The sequence below is a fragment of the Pseudorasbora parva genome, chromosome 15, assembly GCF_024679245.1.
Source record: "Pseudorasbora parva isolate DD20220531a chromosome 15, ASM2467924v1, whole genome shotgun sequence".
NCBI lineage: Eukaryota > Metazoa > Chordata > Actinopteri > Cypriniformes > Gobionidae > Pseudorasbora > Pseudorasbora parva.
Genome location: NC_090186.1, coordinates 34,032,469 through 34,050,643, shown reverse-complemented (window position 1 = coordinate 34,050,643; position 18,175 = coordinate 34,032,469). Strand labels below are relative to the sequence as shown.

Below are 18,175 nucleotides of genomic sequence, written 5' to 3'. Positions count from 1 at the left end.
GTAACTCAGGAGTCTGTAAGAAAAAACTACAAAAAAATTGTCATCTGATTGGTACAGCTACCAATTAATTATAATTTTAGCAAAGCACAGGCTGAGCAGGTAATGTTTGTGAACTAGGGCTTTGTGGGCACAAGCAAGAGCCCCACTAGGCAATATACTCAACACTGCCATACGAAAGATCTATTTCTGAAATAATAGAGAATTAATGAAGGCAGGCAGATGAAAGCCCCATAGTAGCCCATTGTTTGGTACAGATGTCAGGCAAACCAAAAATCATACAATGTAGCATGGTTAAAGACTGCAATCAGCTGTTTAGAGCAGGGTTTGCCTTACAAAATACATATAGTGTAATAGGGATCTAAAAATTGCAGTACTTTTTTCATGAGTTTGAGGTTAAAAAAATATTTCAAGATGATTCTGTTTTTTAAATAAAAAGGACCTCATTGCCTAGCAATAATTTAATAGTAAGATTCTGAACGTGTACATGTCCTTCTCAAAAAATTAGCATATGTGATAAAGTTCATTATTTTCCTTAATGTACTGATAAAAAACTTTTTTCTCGTTTAGAGAACCTTTTCATGATATGCTAATTTTTTGAGATAGGAATTTGGGGTTTTCATGAGCTGTATGCCAAAATCATCAGTATTTAAAAAAAGACCTGAACTATTTCAGTTGGTGTGCAATGAATCTAAAATATATGAAAGTTTAATTTTTATCATTACATTATGGAAAATAATGAACTTTATCACAATATGCTAATTTTTTGAGAAGGACCTGCTAGTTTTGGTCAGTGTTTTATTTTGTACTGCATGATATCTGCAGCATATGTGACCTCAAGCAGAAAGATTTAGGTGATGCGTCACACCCGCTTAGTAAACCCTCATCCTACCCTCTGGTCAAAGATTCAATTTGACCCGCAAGGGTAGGCTTTTTAATTTTCGAACCACTAAAAACTTGGTTCAAGACTCTAGGACTTCTGTTGTACTTGAACCTTTAAAAAATTGATTAGATTTGAGGAGTTTTTAGTAGTTTAAATTTAAAAATCCTACCCTCGCAGGTCAATTTGACCCCCATAGGAATAAATGAAATATGAGGAATGCTTCAGTTCTCATAGAAAGCCTAAAATTGCTGAAAATGTTAACTAAAATAGCTCAAATTTATAATGTCTACATGTCAGGGCTTGACATTAAGCATGTTCATGTGCGTGTCCTTCGGACAAGTAAATCGTTCATTCACTTGTCCGAGTAAAAAAATTGCTTGTCCGGAAAAAAGTTCGATATTTCTTTTGTGTGTGTGTGTGTGTGTGTTGTAACTATAATTTATTCTGAAGCAATATACTCACCAGTGTTCAATCAGCTTTGACACATTGAAATCTGCATATTTGTGAATTTTTTTTTTTTATTGAATCATTTCAAATTTGTGATATTTTTACCTTTTATAAAGGGCATTTCCCCCCTAATCTTATTAAATATATGCTATGCTTCAGGTTTAATTTTATATTGTTAAATTTGATCAATACATTAAACTAAATTAAGACACTATAAGGGCTGTTAACAATAAAATAAAATAATTTACACTGAAAAATTACAACTGCATTAAACAATGTTTTGAGATCTGTAGTTTTGAATAGACTTTTTTTTTTTTTTGGAAAGTATGTTTAAACATGAAACTAAACCTCCAGTAGGTGGCAGCAGGTGGCCGTCTTAATGTGTGAGTCATTGAGTCGTTCATTCAAACGATTCATTCAAACACTGAATCGTTCGCTTTACGGTTCTGCTGTGTGTGAACGATTTTCGCTGCTGAAATCTAACAAAAGCACTCAATATAGCATCTAAAATGTAAGTGACTTTAAGTGAATGTAAATGTAAGTGAATGTTAATTAATTGTTTATGAAACTGTCATATAAAAGTAGTGTCATTTTCAGTCGTGATGGTATTCAGGAAACATCTTAAACGCTCTTGTAATTTCTCCTCGAGTGGCTGCACGAGTGTCAACAGCGCGACCTTGTTATTGTCAGTTGATCATATATTATTATCCACCACTATCGATCCACTTACACTAAATTAATGCACAATCATTCTTGCATTTTGGTGATTCGCTGATTTTTTTTTTTTTTAATCAGGCTCTTGTCCGTCGGGCAAGTACAATTATTTTTCACTTGTCCCTTCAAAAAATCCAATTGTCCTGGACAAGCGGACAAGCTTTAATGTGGAGCCCTGCATGTGTATCTGAATGCATGCTGAAGATAAACTACTTTAGGACCCAGCAGAACAGCTCATTTGCCATATAGGGCAATTAAGCCATCTAGTGACAAGAGTCATGAAATATCATGGTTTCAATTTTATTATAGGTCAGCAAAGGCACCCAGTGTAAAATATTTTGAGCTGAAGGATTAGGCATGTCATTGTGAGTTACTTTGAATTTAATTTGAAAGAAAAAAATAATCGAAAATTGAAATTTAAAAAAATGAAAAAATATCAAAACCAGCAGCCACATCACCCTGTAGCTCAAGGCTGGTTTCCCACTGAAGCTAATTAGGGCTGAGCCTGGTCAGTACCTGGATGGAAGACCAACTGGGAAAACAAGGTTGCTGCTGGTAGAGGTGTTACTGAGGCCTGCAGAGGGTGCTCACCTTGTGCTCTGTGTAGGTCACTGATGGGGACACAATACTGCAACAAGCACCATCCTTCAGATGAGACTTTAAACCAAGGTCCTGACTCTCTCTGGTCATTAAAAATCCCATGGCACTGGAGAGTAGGGGTGTCCTGGACAAATTCTCTGCACTGGCCCTTACATGGCCTCCTAAACCCCATGCACTGACTCTATCACCCTCTCTCCTCTCCACCTATCACTGGTGTGTGGTGAGCGTTAAGTAGAGTTCAAGTAATAATTAAGTATACTTTATGTAGGCCTTAGTATACTAATATCAATTTAATAGTAGTATACTTGTGTACTATTTCAATACTACTTGGGACTAAATTGGCCACTTTAGTGTTTAAGTGTGAAGGTAGTAACTTTCAGTACACAACTAGTTTACAGCAATTTCATTTTTACTAGTTTATTGTTTACTAGTTAAATAAATGTAGCATCTAGCCTAGAAATCTAGACGCACCCTAGCGGCAGCAAATCTAATCTGCCGCGAGTATTGTCTAGCAACTCTCAATACACGTCTGAGCTGTAAAAAACAAAATCTGGTCAGGCCAATCACATCGTGTATAGAGTTGGTGGGCGGGGCGGCCGAGTTGCGTTTGCGTGCTACTAGTAAACACAGAAGCTGGCGAACGGCGGTCTTTCGAATCAGCTTTGACCGCGACTCTGGAAGACTTGGAGTTAAGCTTTTCTCTGAGAATAGAACAAAGAACGGCACTGAAGTTTCTCTTAAGAAGGGAAGATGTGTTCGGAGTTTTGCCGACCAATATGTCGAAAGTTTAATCAGTCAACGAGCTCTGCTTCACGTTCGTTGCTCTGGTTGGTGTAGCGCTATCCTATCACGTGCAGAGGGAGTTTGAAAGACGACCGTTTATCCCGCCCCTCAGATTGAGCCCTGTCTATGGTGAGTTTCCGGACCAAACATCTTGATGTGGGTCTGGCTTGTCAGGCTATGTAGCATCTAGTAGTGAGGTTGCGAATTGCCACCTCCCACTGCTCACCCCTCCCTTTCAAAGCACATTGAAAAGCTGAAACAGGACAAAAATGTTGTTGTCTGAGACAGAGAGTTGTCTGGCTATCACCAGACCAAGCTCAATTTAAAACTGAACATTGGTCTGAGGAGTCTGCTCTGTATTTTACTGCACAAGAGGTGTGATCGAGCATTATTTGAATAACACTGTATGCAATTGGATAGTCCATCAACCAATCAGACCACAAGAGGTGTGATCAACTTTCTCTATATCTGTCATCGTGTTAAACCCATCAACAGAGTGCCACGTGGAAAAGCCAGTCTGTGAATGGGACCTGCAAAAGTGTAACAGAAGCAGTAGAAATACATTTTTGGGTTTCCAGACTGAGTTGTCAGGTGAAATCAAATCACCGGCAGATCAGGCTGGGTTTACCCAGTCTATAGCTAGCACTGTATTGAAGTTTGTTCATTTAGGGCTACTGTAAAAACATGGTGGCACAAAATGGTGACCACTGTAAAGAGACCTGCTGTGTACGTAGATACAAATGGCTCATTCAAAAAACATAACGGTTCATTATGTTGGGATGCCACAATTCTCAATATAATATTGAACCGTTCGGTATGCCATTCACGGTTCAATACACACTTGTGAATTGCGTTTTTCACCCCAGTTTCGCATTTAATTAACTACTTCTATTTCTCTCCGTGTGAAATATTTCTCTCAGATTATATCGGCTCTGTTTGAGTGTGCCTGTGAGTCTACACACACGATATGAGCAAATATCCAATCACATGCACTAAAGTTAGGGGGTGTTTCCACGCTTAAAATGCTGGTGTCAGAGAGTTATACTCAAGGAACACTAGTTATTCACAATCACAAAAGTTCATTATTTGCATGCATTTTAAAGCCTTGCCGGTTAAACATTTCATTCACATGCTTATGCACGGTTTGACATGGAAGCCTGGCAAACACACGTGATTACTGTGCTAATACTGTCAAATACACACAAGTTTAACATATATAAACAGTCGGTTATGTCTAAAGTGAAAGTAAAATCGTGTGTGTCTGTATATGAGATGCGAACACGTTTTAGCAGCGCAGTGATTGTGAACATTTGTCCTTAAAGGGAGAGTTCACCTCTAAAATTATGTTAATAAAACAAAAAAGGACAAAGAGCAAATCAATCACTGCTATTGAATAAAAAAGACCTTTACTACAGTAGCTTTTAATCAATGTGAAACGAACTGCTCTGACACAGAAGGTAGGATCAAAATGCAGTATTTATTCAAGGATAATCCACAATCGTTGTCAGAGAAAAGACAAAAGGTCATACACAGGTAGGCAGTCCATTCAGGCAAACAAAACAAGGGACAGCGACAAAAGGGTAACCTGAGACAGGCAAGAATTCAAACCAAGTGCAATGAATTCAGGGATAACACTCAGAAATGCAGTGTGAGACAAGACAAGACTTTGCAATGAATGACAGCGATATTCAGGCTTATATAGGGTGAGGAAAATAGGATAATGAGACACAGCTGTAAACAGTGAGTGCTAATGAGTCCGGGCAAAGGATAATGGGTAAAGTAGTACTTGATGGAGTGACACTCCGGGGTGGAGTGCCCTCTAGTGGTGATCATGGGCACACACACTGGTGAATTGTGACACAATGTATATTGAAGACTATGTAGTTTTAATTTTAGCCGACATTTATTCATATAATTTCATACTTAAATGCTACTGTACATCTCTGAGCTGCCACTGTAAATCTTTATATATATTTATTTTATATTATACAATACACTACGAATATGTACAAGGGGTTTTTAAAGTAAATTTTTAAGTTTAAGTAAGGTTTTTCAAGTCTTTTAAGTAAAATGAAGAAAGAGTATAGCAATAAAAACATTTTCTCCTTAGCCTCTTTCTGTACCTGTTGCCTAATAGAATAGCAACAAAAAAAAAATGAACTGAACCGAAAACGGTGGTTAAAAACTGAGATATGTATTGAACCGTGGACTAACTGTATGGTTGCATCCCTAGTAGTTATACAGCACAGAAAGCATAGTTATGTATATTATATTGCATTTCTGTCGATAGATATCATAAATATTCTGTCTCATAAATATTACGCACTGCATATTTCAGTGTAATTTTAAGTACATTTCTGAGACGTTCATAAGAAGAAGACTGAAAGTATACTTCCTCATTTTAGTTTTAAAGAAGTATAGCCTATACTAATAGTACAATTGACTTATCGGGTAAGCCCCTCCTCTCGAATGCAGATGACCCAATGGCAGTTGAGCATTTCTTGCTTACTCACCTCGACCAACTTTAGGTTTCAGCGCCAAAGAGAAACATGGGAAAAAATGAAGCTGTCATCAGTTTGATGGTGTTTATTCTACAAAAATGGTAAAACGCTGTGGCTGGGGTACTTTAACACTGATTCCAGGTATCCTGAGAGGATTTTCTGGTTTTCATACTCTCTTTAAGTTACAATTAAAGTTAGTGAGTCCCTGCTAACATACAAACCGAAATAACGAATTGTTCTCATGTCACGTAACGTTAACAGTGTTGGTCAAAAACACAAACGAAAGTCTCTCCATTATTAAACTAGTACGTATGAATGGAAAGTGCAATGGCCAATATGATGATTAAAACTACACTATGTAATTTTACCATCCACTAGAGGGCGCCTATTCAAAACAAAGGCATGGTTTGATGATGCCTAGTTTGAGCGGAGAATCTTCGGACATGTGGTCTTCACCTCACAGCCGGTGGAAAAGAATCGGGATAGGAATCGGGCAGAAATCATGTTCATGGATGCGATTATTAACGTTACTGTAGTGTGAAGCAGAGCAGGACCGAGTGTTGAGGGAGCTGAGCAAGGCCGCTGGAGCGATTGTTACGCAAACACACGGCTCGCGAGCAACAGGACTTTTATTATGACGGGACACAGTAATTTACGCTTTTCCTGTCATGTATGAGGTAGCGCAGCTCTGTTTATCATATCAGATACATTTAAGTGTGTTTAAAATGATGTTATGACGTTACTCTGTGCGTTCGCTCAGCGGCTGCTGTGACACTTGTTCACACTGCTAAGAGTAAAGCGTTTCTGCCAAACAAACAAAAAACAGAAACCGAGGGTAACGCAGATATGACATAATTGACAGGCGACTCCCTCAGACATCCCAGTTAATTGGTTGAAATAGCAATTTTCTCAGAATTTACAAATAGTTGGAAACATTTGGGATATTTTAAAGAACTCAACTGAACAAAATATATAACACTGGCCAAGTTATTTAATTATTTTACCTTCATAGTGCGCCTTTAAGCACCACCTTCTAAGTGTAAGTGTATTGATCAGTAAAGTCATCGCGTCCCTGCAGCTTTCCTTAAGGGTGGGGGGGTGGGGGGGAACACTCAGTTTCAGTCAATCTCATGCCAATCTTGAGTACCTATAGAGTAGTATTGCATCCTTCATATCTCCGAAAAGTCTTTAGTTTTATTGTATTTATAAAAGAAATATGGGCTGTACCGAGTCTTTCCGGAAAAAAACGAGCGCCTGGAGGCGTATCCAGTGGGCGGAGCTAAAAAATGACGAGAGCGCAAAGCGGTGACGTCCTCAAGCGTGGAGAAACCCATGGCTATCCAGCTCAGCTAATAGATATATGATCCAGGCTGAAATAAATTGAACAGGAGAAACAGTAGCAGCAGGACGTCCGTCTCTGTGGTATGTACTGTATTTAGTGGCCTGTCAACATTTGTGTGTGTTTCCTCGCAGTTTATGAGGACATGATTCGGTTTATGGACTATTGTATGCGACTAACTGATGTTTACTCACGCGACAACAGCATAAACATTTGAAGCAGTTTTACTCACCGGCTGCTTCCAAAGCAGGACCGAACCTTTATCGCTGGGACCGCTCTGTCAAAAACACACTTCTTTGGTATGATTTGGGGAAGTCCTGACAGCAGTGACTTGCTGTGCTGAAGCGTTGAAGTCGCTTGATGTCACAGATAGGAATAAAGTGGAGCGCGGCGGGAGTGTATGGGCGTGCATTTCCTCTCTCGCTCTAGTCACGCGCCTGCGCACCCTACCGGGAGAAGAGCCCGTACGGCCCATACAAGGACCTTCCGCTCTAGTAACGTCAAGTCGAGCCATACTCGAAAAAAACTCTCCGAAACTTTTGAGAAACCGGACGGAGTATGTTTGACACAGAAATACTCCATCAAACGTCCAACATTAGTTTTTTTTATTTTACTTTGTCTATGTTTAGGATGGGAATCCAGGTCTTTAACAGTGTAAAAAGCTCAGTATGCATGAAACAGCATTTCACCCCCCCTTTAAAAGCTCCAATTACTACAGAAACAGGCATTGTTCTGAGATGCACATTCAGGATTGCGTATGCGCATTAGCTTTGTCCTTTGCCCTTTGGCTGAATTATTATTATTTTTTTGCCATGATTCGAGCATTTAGAGACAACTTATGAGACAGTTGTTTTTGGATTTCATTGGTGATTTCAAATGTGAAATTTAATCCTAAACTTGGCGAGCAGTTTTGGAAAATTTGATGTTTCCCCATTCAAAGAGAAATAGGATCTGCACTATTATGCCCGAAAGGCATTTCAAAGATGGCCGCCGAGTGAAATGACTTGTCTTAAAGGGATACTTCACCACTTTTTCATATTAAACTGTTATTTCCTTAACTAAGACGATTTGAACACATACCTCTCTCGTCTCAGTGCGTGCACTTAATCTCTTTGACGCGCGGTGACAGTCTGATAGCATTTAGCTTAGCCCACTAAACCCAGTTCATTCACTATGGTACCAAACGGAGATCAAGTTAGAAGCGACCAAACACATGGTGTTTCGCGCCAGTAAACACATCATCAGAGAAGAGATGAGATGCTGCTGCAAGATGAGTTAAAGATTGAGGGCACATGAATTAAAAAAAATAATGAAGTGAAACGGATAATTCATTTATAATAAATATTTCCACATTCCATAAAAAACATGCAATTGTGGGTATTGGGACAGGCCTTTTAGACACATCAGTGATATTCTTATGCATTAGCTACAGTCTAACACTAGATGTCAGCAATGTGATGTACAATTGATGTAAGCTTTGCTCTGTGATTGGTCAACTGGCATAAGAATGTTTATTTTAGGCTCCTGGGGTGAAGGATCTAGTGTCAGAGTATCACTTCCCCCATCAAGGGAAATGACAAAAGTGACTGATGCATGAAACCATTTAGTTCCTTGGCCAATGCGCAACAAATGAAGTACCCATGAACGTGCACATTAGACAGCTAATTGGTTTTAGTGTCATGCTAAATTGTACTTTATTACAGACAACATCTGTTAGCCTGGATCTGTGTGAAGTGCTTTTCACTTTCAAATGAGACTCTTTTCTTCTTTCCCAAGACAATGTCCTGTGAGTTTGACACATTCGAACACGTACTTTTTGTGACTGTATAAACAACCGTTTGATCAAAGTCAAATATTGTTGTATCACGTGAAATCCAATCCGTGTCCGTTCAAAAATCCATTCAACTGTGTTTAATAGTGTTGCTCCAAGCCGGGTACATTTATCATAACTCGCCAGGGACTGATATAAAAGGTTAACCATTGTTTCCTCCTTTTCAGAGCAAGATGGGCATTTTTAATAGAGCCTAGGCATTGGGGGTGGACATAAATCTGAGAATGTATGTGAGGTTTTGTCTTCAGCCAGAGTCTTTTTTGTTCTTGTCTGCAGCATGCCACGGTTGATTGGCTCCATTTGCAATTTATTACGGCACTGGAAATTATAGGAATTTGTCCGGTTTTGGCACTATTTGGCATCAGTGAGCATGAGCGCAGAGCTATAGTGCATTGAAAAATCTATTTGAGATGCAGTTTTATTAACACATTTGATTGGGGATTCACTGATGTTAAAAGAAGTAGCTTTTTCATGAACGCAGTAAAAGCAGTCATGGAATCCATTTTAAGCATTTATTTTTCTAGCTGTTTGTGTTGTTGTTGTTGTTTACTTGATACAGAAATTAATAATTGTTAAAGAACAGATGCAGCATTAACACATAAATCACAATCACGCAGGCGTTTTTGTCATCTGCTCTGACTGCTCCTCTTTTTGGGTGGCTAGAGGTGGTGCGTTGGTTTTTCTCAGCTTGGTGCTGGAGAAAATTATAATTATGCTGCTCCAGATGGCTTGCATATTGTGTTGCTGTTGGCGGTCCTCGAAAGAGTTTTCGTCTTTATCGCGCAATAAAATCATCTCGGTGAGCAGACACGTCAAACTTAAAGACACAGCTGTAATAACATCTCTGGAGGTCTGCGCGTTTCCTGCAGCCAGCCCTCCTCTTTCAAAGCGCTCGGGCCGCATAAACGAGAGTGACACTGATGATGCTCGCGAGAAACTGAGAAACTGTGACTCGCTCTTACTGTTAATCCTGGCGGACAATGCCAAGAAAAGCCCAAGGGGAAAGATGTATGAGGTCCTTGTCCTTATCAGCTCAGCAGGCTCTCCGAGGGCCGAGCGATTGCGGCGACTCCACCGATCACCGGTGCTCATCGACCTGCCCTATTATCACGTGTGCAGCTCACTGATATAACAGTGACATCAGTCTGCCGTGAACCAGACCGTACCTTTGCCAAGTTAAACAATCAAAGCCGTGCATAAGGTGCCCTGTGAATTCACACACCCACGCCAAAACGCATGCCGGCAGATTTTTCTCTAGGGACGCAGGAGTTCGTTTGGCAGGGAAACCTGTCATGATCTGTGCATGTCATTTTTCTCACCAACGTGCTGTGCTGGGAGTTGTGCAGAGCTCTCACTTTGCTAGAGGGGCAAACATTTCGGCTCATTTCAGACTTCCTCCGAGCACAGAACGGCTTGCTTTGCGTGAAAAAGCAGAGTTGAACTGAGACGTCCATTTAGCATCTGATCACAAGGTAAGTCTGCATGACTAATTTGCATCTAACACAAACGGTATGTCCGTTTTAAGGCAAAATGTGGGTTTCTCTTTGCACTAATACCTCTAATGCTCTTTTCGGTAGGATTATAATGTCCTTCGTGACATAATTAAATCAATGGCTCTGCGTGTTTTCAGCTATGAAGCTGGTTGCAGGGTTAGCCATGTTGTGGCTGTGGGTTGCAGAGGCCGTGGAAAACTGCCCCACTGCTTGTAAATGCAGCCAGAAATCCAGTACGGAAAAGACTGAAGTAAACTGTCAAAAGAAGGGACTTCAGAGCATGCCACTCAAACTCCCTTTGGACTCGTGGATCCTAAAAATGGGTGAGCAGCAATGTTCTCAGTAATAGTGCAATGTTCTTAGTAATAGAATCTTCTTGTAACTTTAATTTACTCCTTACCTGTTCAGAATGTACCCTATTTTCAATCCAGAATATCTCTATCTAAATTACCATTAAAAGTTTTTGGTTCAGGACTCCATTCTTGTCCCTTGATACAGCTCAGGTTTCTCATTCAATATATATATATATAAATCAGCTGCAGAATTTAAGGTATTGTCTGTACAAGTGCAACAGTGCAGTGTTCAGTTTTTCAGTGGCATTGGTTCCAGAAGTATTTTCCCATAGGTATTTAAAAAAAAAAAAAAACGTTGTTAAGGTACAAGACTTAACGTCTTTAATAATAACTAAAAGGGTTGGGTATTGTTTATATTTTTGACTACACCCAAGTTTAAGACAGGTTGATCATTGTATGCCTGAGTTACAGCAACGTCCCGTTTGGTGGTGCATACATTAGCACTTAGCCAAGTGTTGCTTGATTTAACATGTTTCTAGCATGTTGGGTACGTCTTGGCACATTTAAATGCGTTTATGGGATTGGATTACAGTGTAAAGCATGCAATTTCTGGACATGCTTGACATAAAACAGCTTTCTGTTTTATAGCGAAACAAACTTTGTCAGGTTGCCACGGACACGCCTTTTAGCAAAAACCCAAGATCTTCACAATTTAACATTGGTAAGGCCTTAAAGGGTTACTTCAGCGATTAGCATATGGCTTTGTATCAGTAGAAACCCTGGAGTATATTTGAATGATTGTGCTTCCCCTCCTCATATCCCCCTGAGACAAGAGATTTATGCATTTTATTTCTGGAAAAATTCTTCCCATGATGCAAATATCGTCCATTTGCACCATCGGAGGAATTGTTGGCCAGAGGCTAAAGACTACAGCCAGCAGAGGGAGCCATTTCCGCATGTTTTCAACTCAAGCGTGGGGGATGGACATCACACTCACAGCACTCAGTTCGTAGCTGCAGCCTCAGGCATTCATGTTTAAACTGTGCGGCCAGCAGAGCAAAGTTAGTCTTTCAACTTCTCAAACTAATTCCTATGAAAGTTAAGCTTTCAAAGGCATGGACTGAAAACGCGCCAGACTGAACATGAGCTGTGAATCTATGCAGCGGACACGTTTACCTCAGCTCTCATCACAAGCTCATCCATGACTGTGAATGTGACTCCAGCAGCATTTTGGGCTGTGAGACACCCTCAGCGGCTAAATCACATATTGAACAGACACGTTCAGTTTTTAATTGTAGTGTCTGTTCTCTAACTGAACTGATTTTATGAAAAAGAACGCTGTCGCGGTGGGAAAGTGAAAGTGATTCAGTAATCTAGTAGCGGTGGCTTTGAGAGTGGCCTTGTAGGGCAGCGAAGCAGTCATCCCCATGAGACAAAAATACATTTTCTGTCTTTTCTCAGTCTAGAAATTACAAAATAAAAAAATAATTTCACTACATTACTACATTAATGACCCAGTTTAAATACAGATTCATCTCCTCACTGCTGAAGTACTCCTTTAAGATTAGACTGACCAAATTTGATGTTTATCTGTTAAAATAAAAAAAATGCAAAGAAAATTTGTAGGTGGCCCTATTGAGCCATTTTGAATCCCCTATTTCTGAAACTAATAACAGACGTAAATCTTCGCCCCTTCTGATGCGTGTGCAAAGTTTCATGAGTTTTCGAGCATGATAGGCCCTCATAAATGTGATTCATTTCAGAGGTGAAACAGACTTTTGAAACAGAGGAAAAACTCAATATCTTCACAATTTAACATCGTTGCAGCCTTAAGATTAGACTGGCCAAATGTGATGTTCTGGTTAAATCTCTATGAGGAGTTAATCACATTGTAAAACATTTCCTGTTGCCCACAGATGGCACTATGTCTGTAACTGAATATTTAAATATAGAAACTTATTGAATATTGAATATAGAAACGTAACATGTTTTATTAGAGTCCTGACCTGAAGACATCTTCATGCCAGGACTCTAATAAAACATGTTAAGTTTGAGGCAGATCACATATTGTATGCCCAAATTACAACAACTTTCTGTTTCATGGCGAAACATCAAACTTTGTCAGGCCTCCATGGACACACCCTTCAGGGAAAACTCAAAATCTGCGCAATTTGATGTCACAAAGGCTTTTAGAGAAGACTGACCAAATACGATGTTGATCTTATGAAATCGCTATGAGGAGCCTGTTAAAGTACAGCGTCTGGAAATAGCAAAAATCTGGCAGAGAAAATTCCAAATATATCACTTCCTGTTCAGATTTTACTCCCAGGGACTTTTTTTGTTGGTATTGGGGTGTTACATGTGTCTACCAAATTTCATACTTGAAGATTTTGTCATACCTAATTCTGAAACCCATATCATGTGCAAAGTTTCTTGAGTTTTCAAGCATGTTTAGGCCCTCAAAAATGCGATCCATTTCGGAAAAGGAGAATGACAGGCTGAGCTATTACAATAGGGTCCTTACACCATCTGTGCTCGGGCCCTAATTAAAAACAATGGAAAATACACAATTATTGATTTAAAGATGTTGATGACATAAATAGAAACAACATATTTCATATTACAAATATTTAAGTACTTTGAGAGCATAAGTAGACTGGCTATCGCCTTATTTGCAGTTCTTGATGGAAATGGGCAAGAAGTAAAGAGATTTTTTGGCATGATTTGCATGTTTTGTTTCTCTGACTGCTGGAACTTTCTTTTTTAGGCTCATGTAGTTTTTCACCAGGAATTTGCTAAATATGATTGTTTAAAAAAAAAAAAAAAACTTCCGGGACCTGACTGTTTGCACTCAAGTTCTTAACCCTTAGTATGAACATAGCGATGTTTGCTACATCATCACCAATCAAACCATCCTCTTTTGCTTCATTTTGTTTCTTTATTTTCAAGGTGAAAATTTTCTACAGGACCTCCCAAACAACATCCTGAGCTCAGTCCCAAAAATCGAAAGCGTAAACTTGGAGCGAAACTCAATCAAATCAATACACCCTGAAGCATTTGCTGGTGCCCAGCGATTGATGCTTTTGAATCTGCAAGGAAACAGAATGTCCAAACTTCCAGTAAAGGGCTTCAAAGATCTCCTAAACCTACGCTTCCTCATGCTGGGCCAGAATCAGATAGCTAGCCTGAAACCTAACATGTTTATTGGCATGAGGAACCTCTCAGAGCTGGATCTGCCCTTAAACGGCCTCACTGCTCTCCCACCAAATGTATTCAAGCCTCTGATTGCCCTTAAAGTTCTGGACCTTTCTTTGAACCGCATCCAAAGGATCTCGCCCAAAGCCTTTGTTGGACTTGAAGAGCTGCTTTTTCTCAACTTGGACAACAACAAGCTGAATAATATTCAAGCTGGGACCTTTGGGCCCCTGATTGGTCTTGAGATGCTGGTGCTGGACAACAATTTGCTCTCCACACTTACTGCGTCCACACTAGAAGGTCTTTCCAATCTGCAGGAGCTTTATATCAGAAAGAATGAAATTGAGAGCCTGCCAGCTGACGTATTCCGCCATACACCTAAACTTACTCATGTGGGCTTAAGTGGGAATCGACTTCATGCCATTGATGGCAACATGCTAGCCAACATGCAAGGTAAGAATTAGGATTTTCAAAATCGAATATTTAAAACCTAGTAGATGGGTTGCCCGAATGACTAGCTTACTATCAGTTCTAAGGAAACACCATATTAGGCTGGATTAAGGTTCCCGACACATCTGACTTGTTTCTTAGGGGGTGTTACCATGAGACATGCTTCTGTGTTTATCTAGATGGAGCACAATGTAATAGAAAAGAATATGGGTTTCTCAAGATAATTGCTAGCAGGTGTAGGAAACTCAGAAGCGAAAAACCAGGAGACTCGGTTGTATATTTAGCACGATTCTTTATTTTGAATTTGCTGTTTGGTCGCTGCAGTCAAGTCCAGTGGTACTCCGTTCAGCATAACTATTCAATGATTGGGACAGGGGCTCCTAGGCCCTGTTTACACCTGGTATTAAGATGTGTTTTAGTTGATCGCATCAAGTGGTGTAAAACGTTTCGAGTTTGTCTACTTTTGACCACTTTTCTAGAGGTACTCGAAAACAGACTGAATAAAACGGGTTTCTGAAGAGCATTTTTGAAGCCCAAAGTGGGCTTCTTGGCAAGTGGGCCATCTTGGCAGTGCTTCATCGTGCGTCACGGACAACTGAAAATGGGCAAAGAGGCGAGACGTGGATGGAGCTGAGGTACAATCCACCTGTCACTCAAAGTGCCCACACCGTTAATTATGCAGTATCTGAATATAATTTAAATGGATGAGTTTAAAAAAAATGATCCCCCCTCAAAGTTGTCATGAAGGTGAAATTAGCTATATAGACCAAAACCACTTTTTGTACCAGGCTGTAAACATATTTTTTTTCAGCTGTAATTTTGGCCATTTTAACATGGGAAGGGTCTCTGGGATTGACTCTTTTTAGATGGGGGCTAAAGATTATGAGAAGTGCGCTAAACAGGGCCCAAGAGCCATTAAAGACAAAAGGTAAGAGTCAGTAATCTGGCTCATTCGACTGAGAAAGCAGAAGACTCTTGCTGGAAACTTTGCTTATAAAATAATCATTCAACTGATTCATCTTTACCTTAAAATTCTGAAAACATTGTATACGCACCTCGGTTTTTCATGTGATGTTATGTCAGGATGTAGGATCCACAGATCTTAAACAGAGGTACATAATACGGTATAATGACTTCAAAAATTCTATAGTGTGTGGTCGAAAACAGGAAAACAAATGTATTCCTATCTGTTAAGTCTAACATGTTATTGACATCTCTGATTGATTTAGGGTTGAAGGAGGTGTATCTGCAGGATAACCCATGGAAATGTGACTGCAGCATCAACTCGCTGGTACATTACGTATCCCAGACGAGGGCCAATCATTCTCCTCTGCAAAGACTTCGGTGCAGTAGCCCAGAAGAGTTCCGTGATAGGCCCATTCACCAGCTGAAATCTGAGGACCTTCCCTGCAGGGCCTAGAAAATCCTCACATCTGATATCATATCACAAGCGACCTCCAAAAGTTTGGAGCACAGCTTGATAACCGTGTGATATTTTGTGCAATTGAATGGTGACACTTCAAATAACTCCAACCACAATGACTTTGACAGGTTAATGATAGCACTGCTGCTCTGCAGATAATCATAATTTTCACCCATACCAGTCGACTGTTTCAGACCACCTGGAGAGTCTCTCAGACATCTTACAAAACTAAGGAAGAACTGTGCATCTGTTATTTCTAATACAGAACAAATGTAACTCTTATATAATTATATATTATCCAATACATTATATTTTACAATATACAATATATTGTCCTTCAGCATCTACATAGAAGACGCTTTCAACATATAATCCATCTAAATAATGTTAGTATAGATGAGTATAACTGCTGCATTTTTATTTGTCATTAAACCCACGTTTACAATTATTTATCTATATGATGTATACAGTATATACATAATAAACACACCTTGAAACTACGAATGCACACGGGCAAATGATTTTTTGTTAGAAGCAGTGAAGCTTAAAGGAAATAAATAGAGGTTGGAAAATCCCCTCTTGCTCAGAGACCGACTGCAAACTTCCACCACCACCTGAGACTGAATTCCTCATCGGATTGTTACAGCTGAATAAGCTTCCTTTGAAATCATCATTCTGTCTCTAAATTCCACCCAGGGCGCTGAAGCTGCAGTCCCACATTTCAGATGCTGGGAAGGTGTTACAAAGCAAGCTGCTTTAAAACTTAAGATTCGGTACTGCCACAGTTAACTGATATTAAACCGAACTGGTGGAGCAGCATTTCTAAAATGGACACATGCAAAAAAAAAAAAAAAAAAAAGACATTAAATATTCCATCGGATATTACAGGACATTAGTCACACATTTTAAACACGGGCACACGCACACACACTAGTGGTTTTATAGTATATTTTGATGACTGGTATGTCATAAAATACTACAAAAAGCACTTAAGTATGCAATGTTTCCACACTCTGATGACTGTATATATCTACTGTCTAACTTACAAACCAAAATTACTGGTGCTTTTGTGCATAACAAGATACTCCTTTAACACCTAATTTCCCCCAGCGTTGCCATGGCAACCGTTGCTTATAGTAGGGAGCTCCTGCGGATGTTTTACCCCTCAGTGCATCACCCCCTCATCCAGCTGTTAGACTCCGCGTCCTCTAACCAGCTTTCTTTCACTAGTAGATTTACAATGACAAATTGCCATGATTCTGGCATCAAATAAACAGCTTTACAGCAGCTTACATTAATCACAGCTTGAGAAAACCCACTTTTTCACTGAATATACTACATTAGTGGGAATGTCATTGAGATGGAGATAAACTGTGTTTGCTATAGTATTGCGGAGCATTGTAGTATTGATGTCATTTGAAAATGTACTACACATTGAGGACATGTTCGACTTAGATTACACGATTGCGATAACGGTAATATAACCTTAAAGGCACAATATGTCATTTTTGCCAGTAGAGGTCACTTATTCAAAACAAAGGTGTACCTTGATGGCGCCTTGATTTTGTGGAATCATGGAAGTTGTTGTCTTCACCCTACAGCCGGTGGAAAAGAATCCGATGGGACTCGGGCAGAAATCATATTCATGAATGAGCTAATGTACTGTATTAAAGATTTATTAACATTGCTGTAGTATGAAGCAGGGTTGAACATTGGAGCAGAACGAGGGCGCTTGAGCGAAAGCAGTGTAGCTTTTATTATTATTCTTCCGGTCATGCGTATGTGGGGTAATGCAGCGCTGTTTTCTGTTGATGAATCTAAACAGATGCTCACCTGTCTAATAAAAAACATAATATAATATTAAAGTGTCTTTGGTGTTTCCATGGTTTCTACAAAATAAAAACGGAAATCGAAGGTAACGCGTGGGTATGATGTCATTGATAGGCGACGCACGGACACTGTCTGTAAGTACAGTATATGCACGATAATGTAAGTATACAAGTCAACTAAATATATAACATTGTTCTAGTATTTTTTTTTTTTGTGTTGATATTTTAATTCAAAAATCTTACATATTGTACCTTTAACTAACCATCATCACATAGCATAATGTTATGTCCTTTTTTAACCCCAAAAAGAAAAAGGTGGATGCATTCTTCCTTTTTTAGGACTGTATGACCTAGCTTACTAATATGCAACATTTCATATGCCCAAAACATGGGTGTG

At 39.4% G+C, this 18,175-nt stretch overlaps 1 protein-coding gene across 2 annotated transcripts; it reads left to right on the top strand.

Annotated features, from left to right (window-relative positions):
• Positions 1 to 9,796: 9,796 nt before the first annotated feature.
• Positions 9,797 to 17,553, top strand: si:dkey-1j5.4 (leucine-rich repeat-containing protein 15). Of its 2 annotated transcripts, none has more exons than XM_067418644.1 (4): positions 9,797 to 10,567; positions 10,673 to 10,911; positions 13,831 to 14,529; positions 15,756 to 17,553. In XM_067418644.1, exons 2-4 carry the CDS (start codon positions 10,728 to 10,730, stop codon positions 15,944 to 15,946), a joined length of 1,074 nt encoding a protein of 357 aa, XP_067274745.1. In that variant the 5' UTR covers positions 9,797 to 10,567; positions 10,673 to 10,727; the 3' UTR covers positions 15,947 to 17,553. The 2 variants fall into 2 exon arrangements, with proteins under 2 accessions (XP_067274745.1, XP_067274744.1); XM_067418643.1 differs by having other exon boundaries at positions 9,805 to 10,567; positions 10,726 to 10,911; positions 15,756 to 17,552.
• The last annotated feature ends 622 nt before the right edge of the window (positions 17,554 to 18,175 follow it).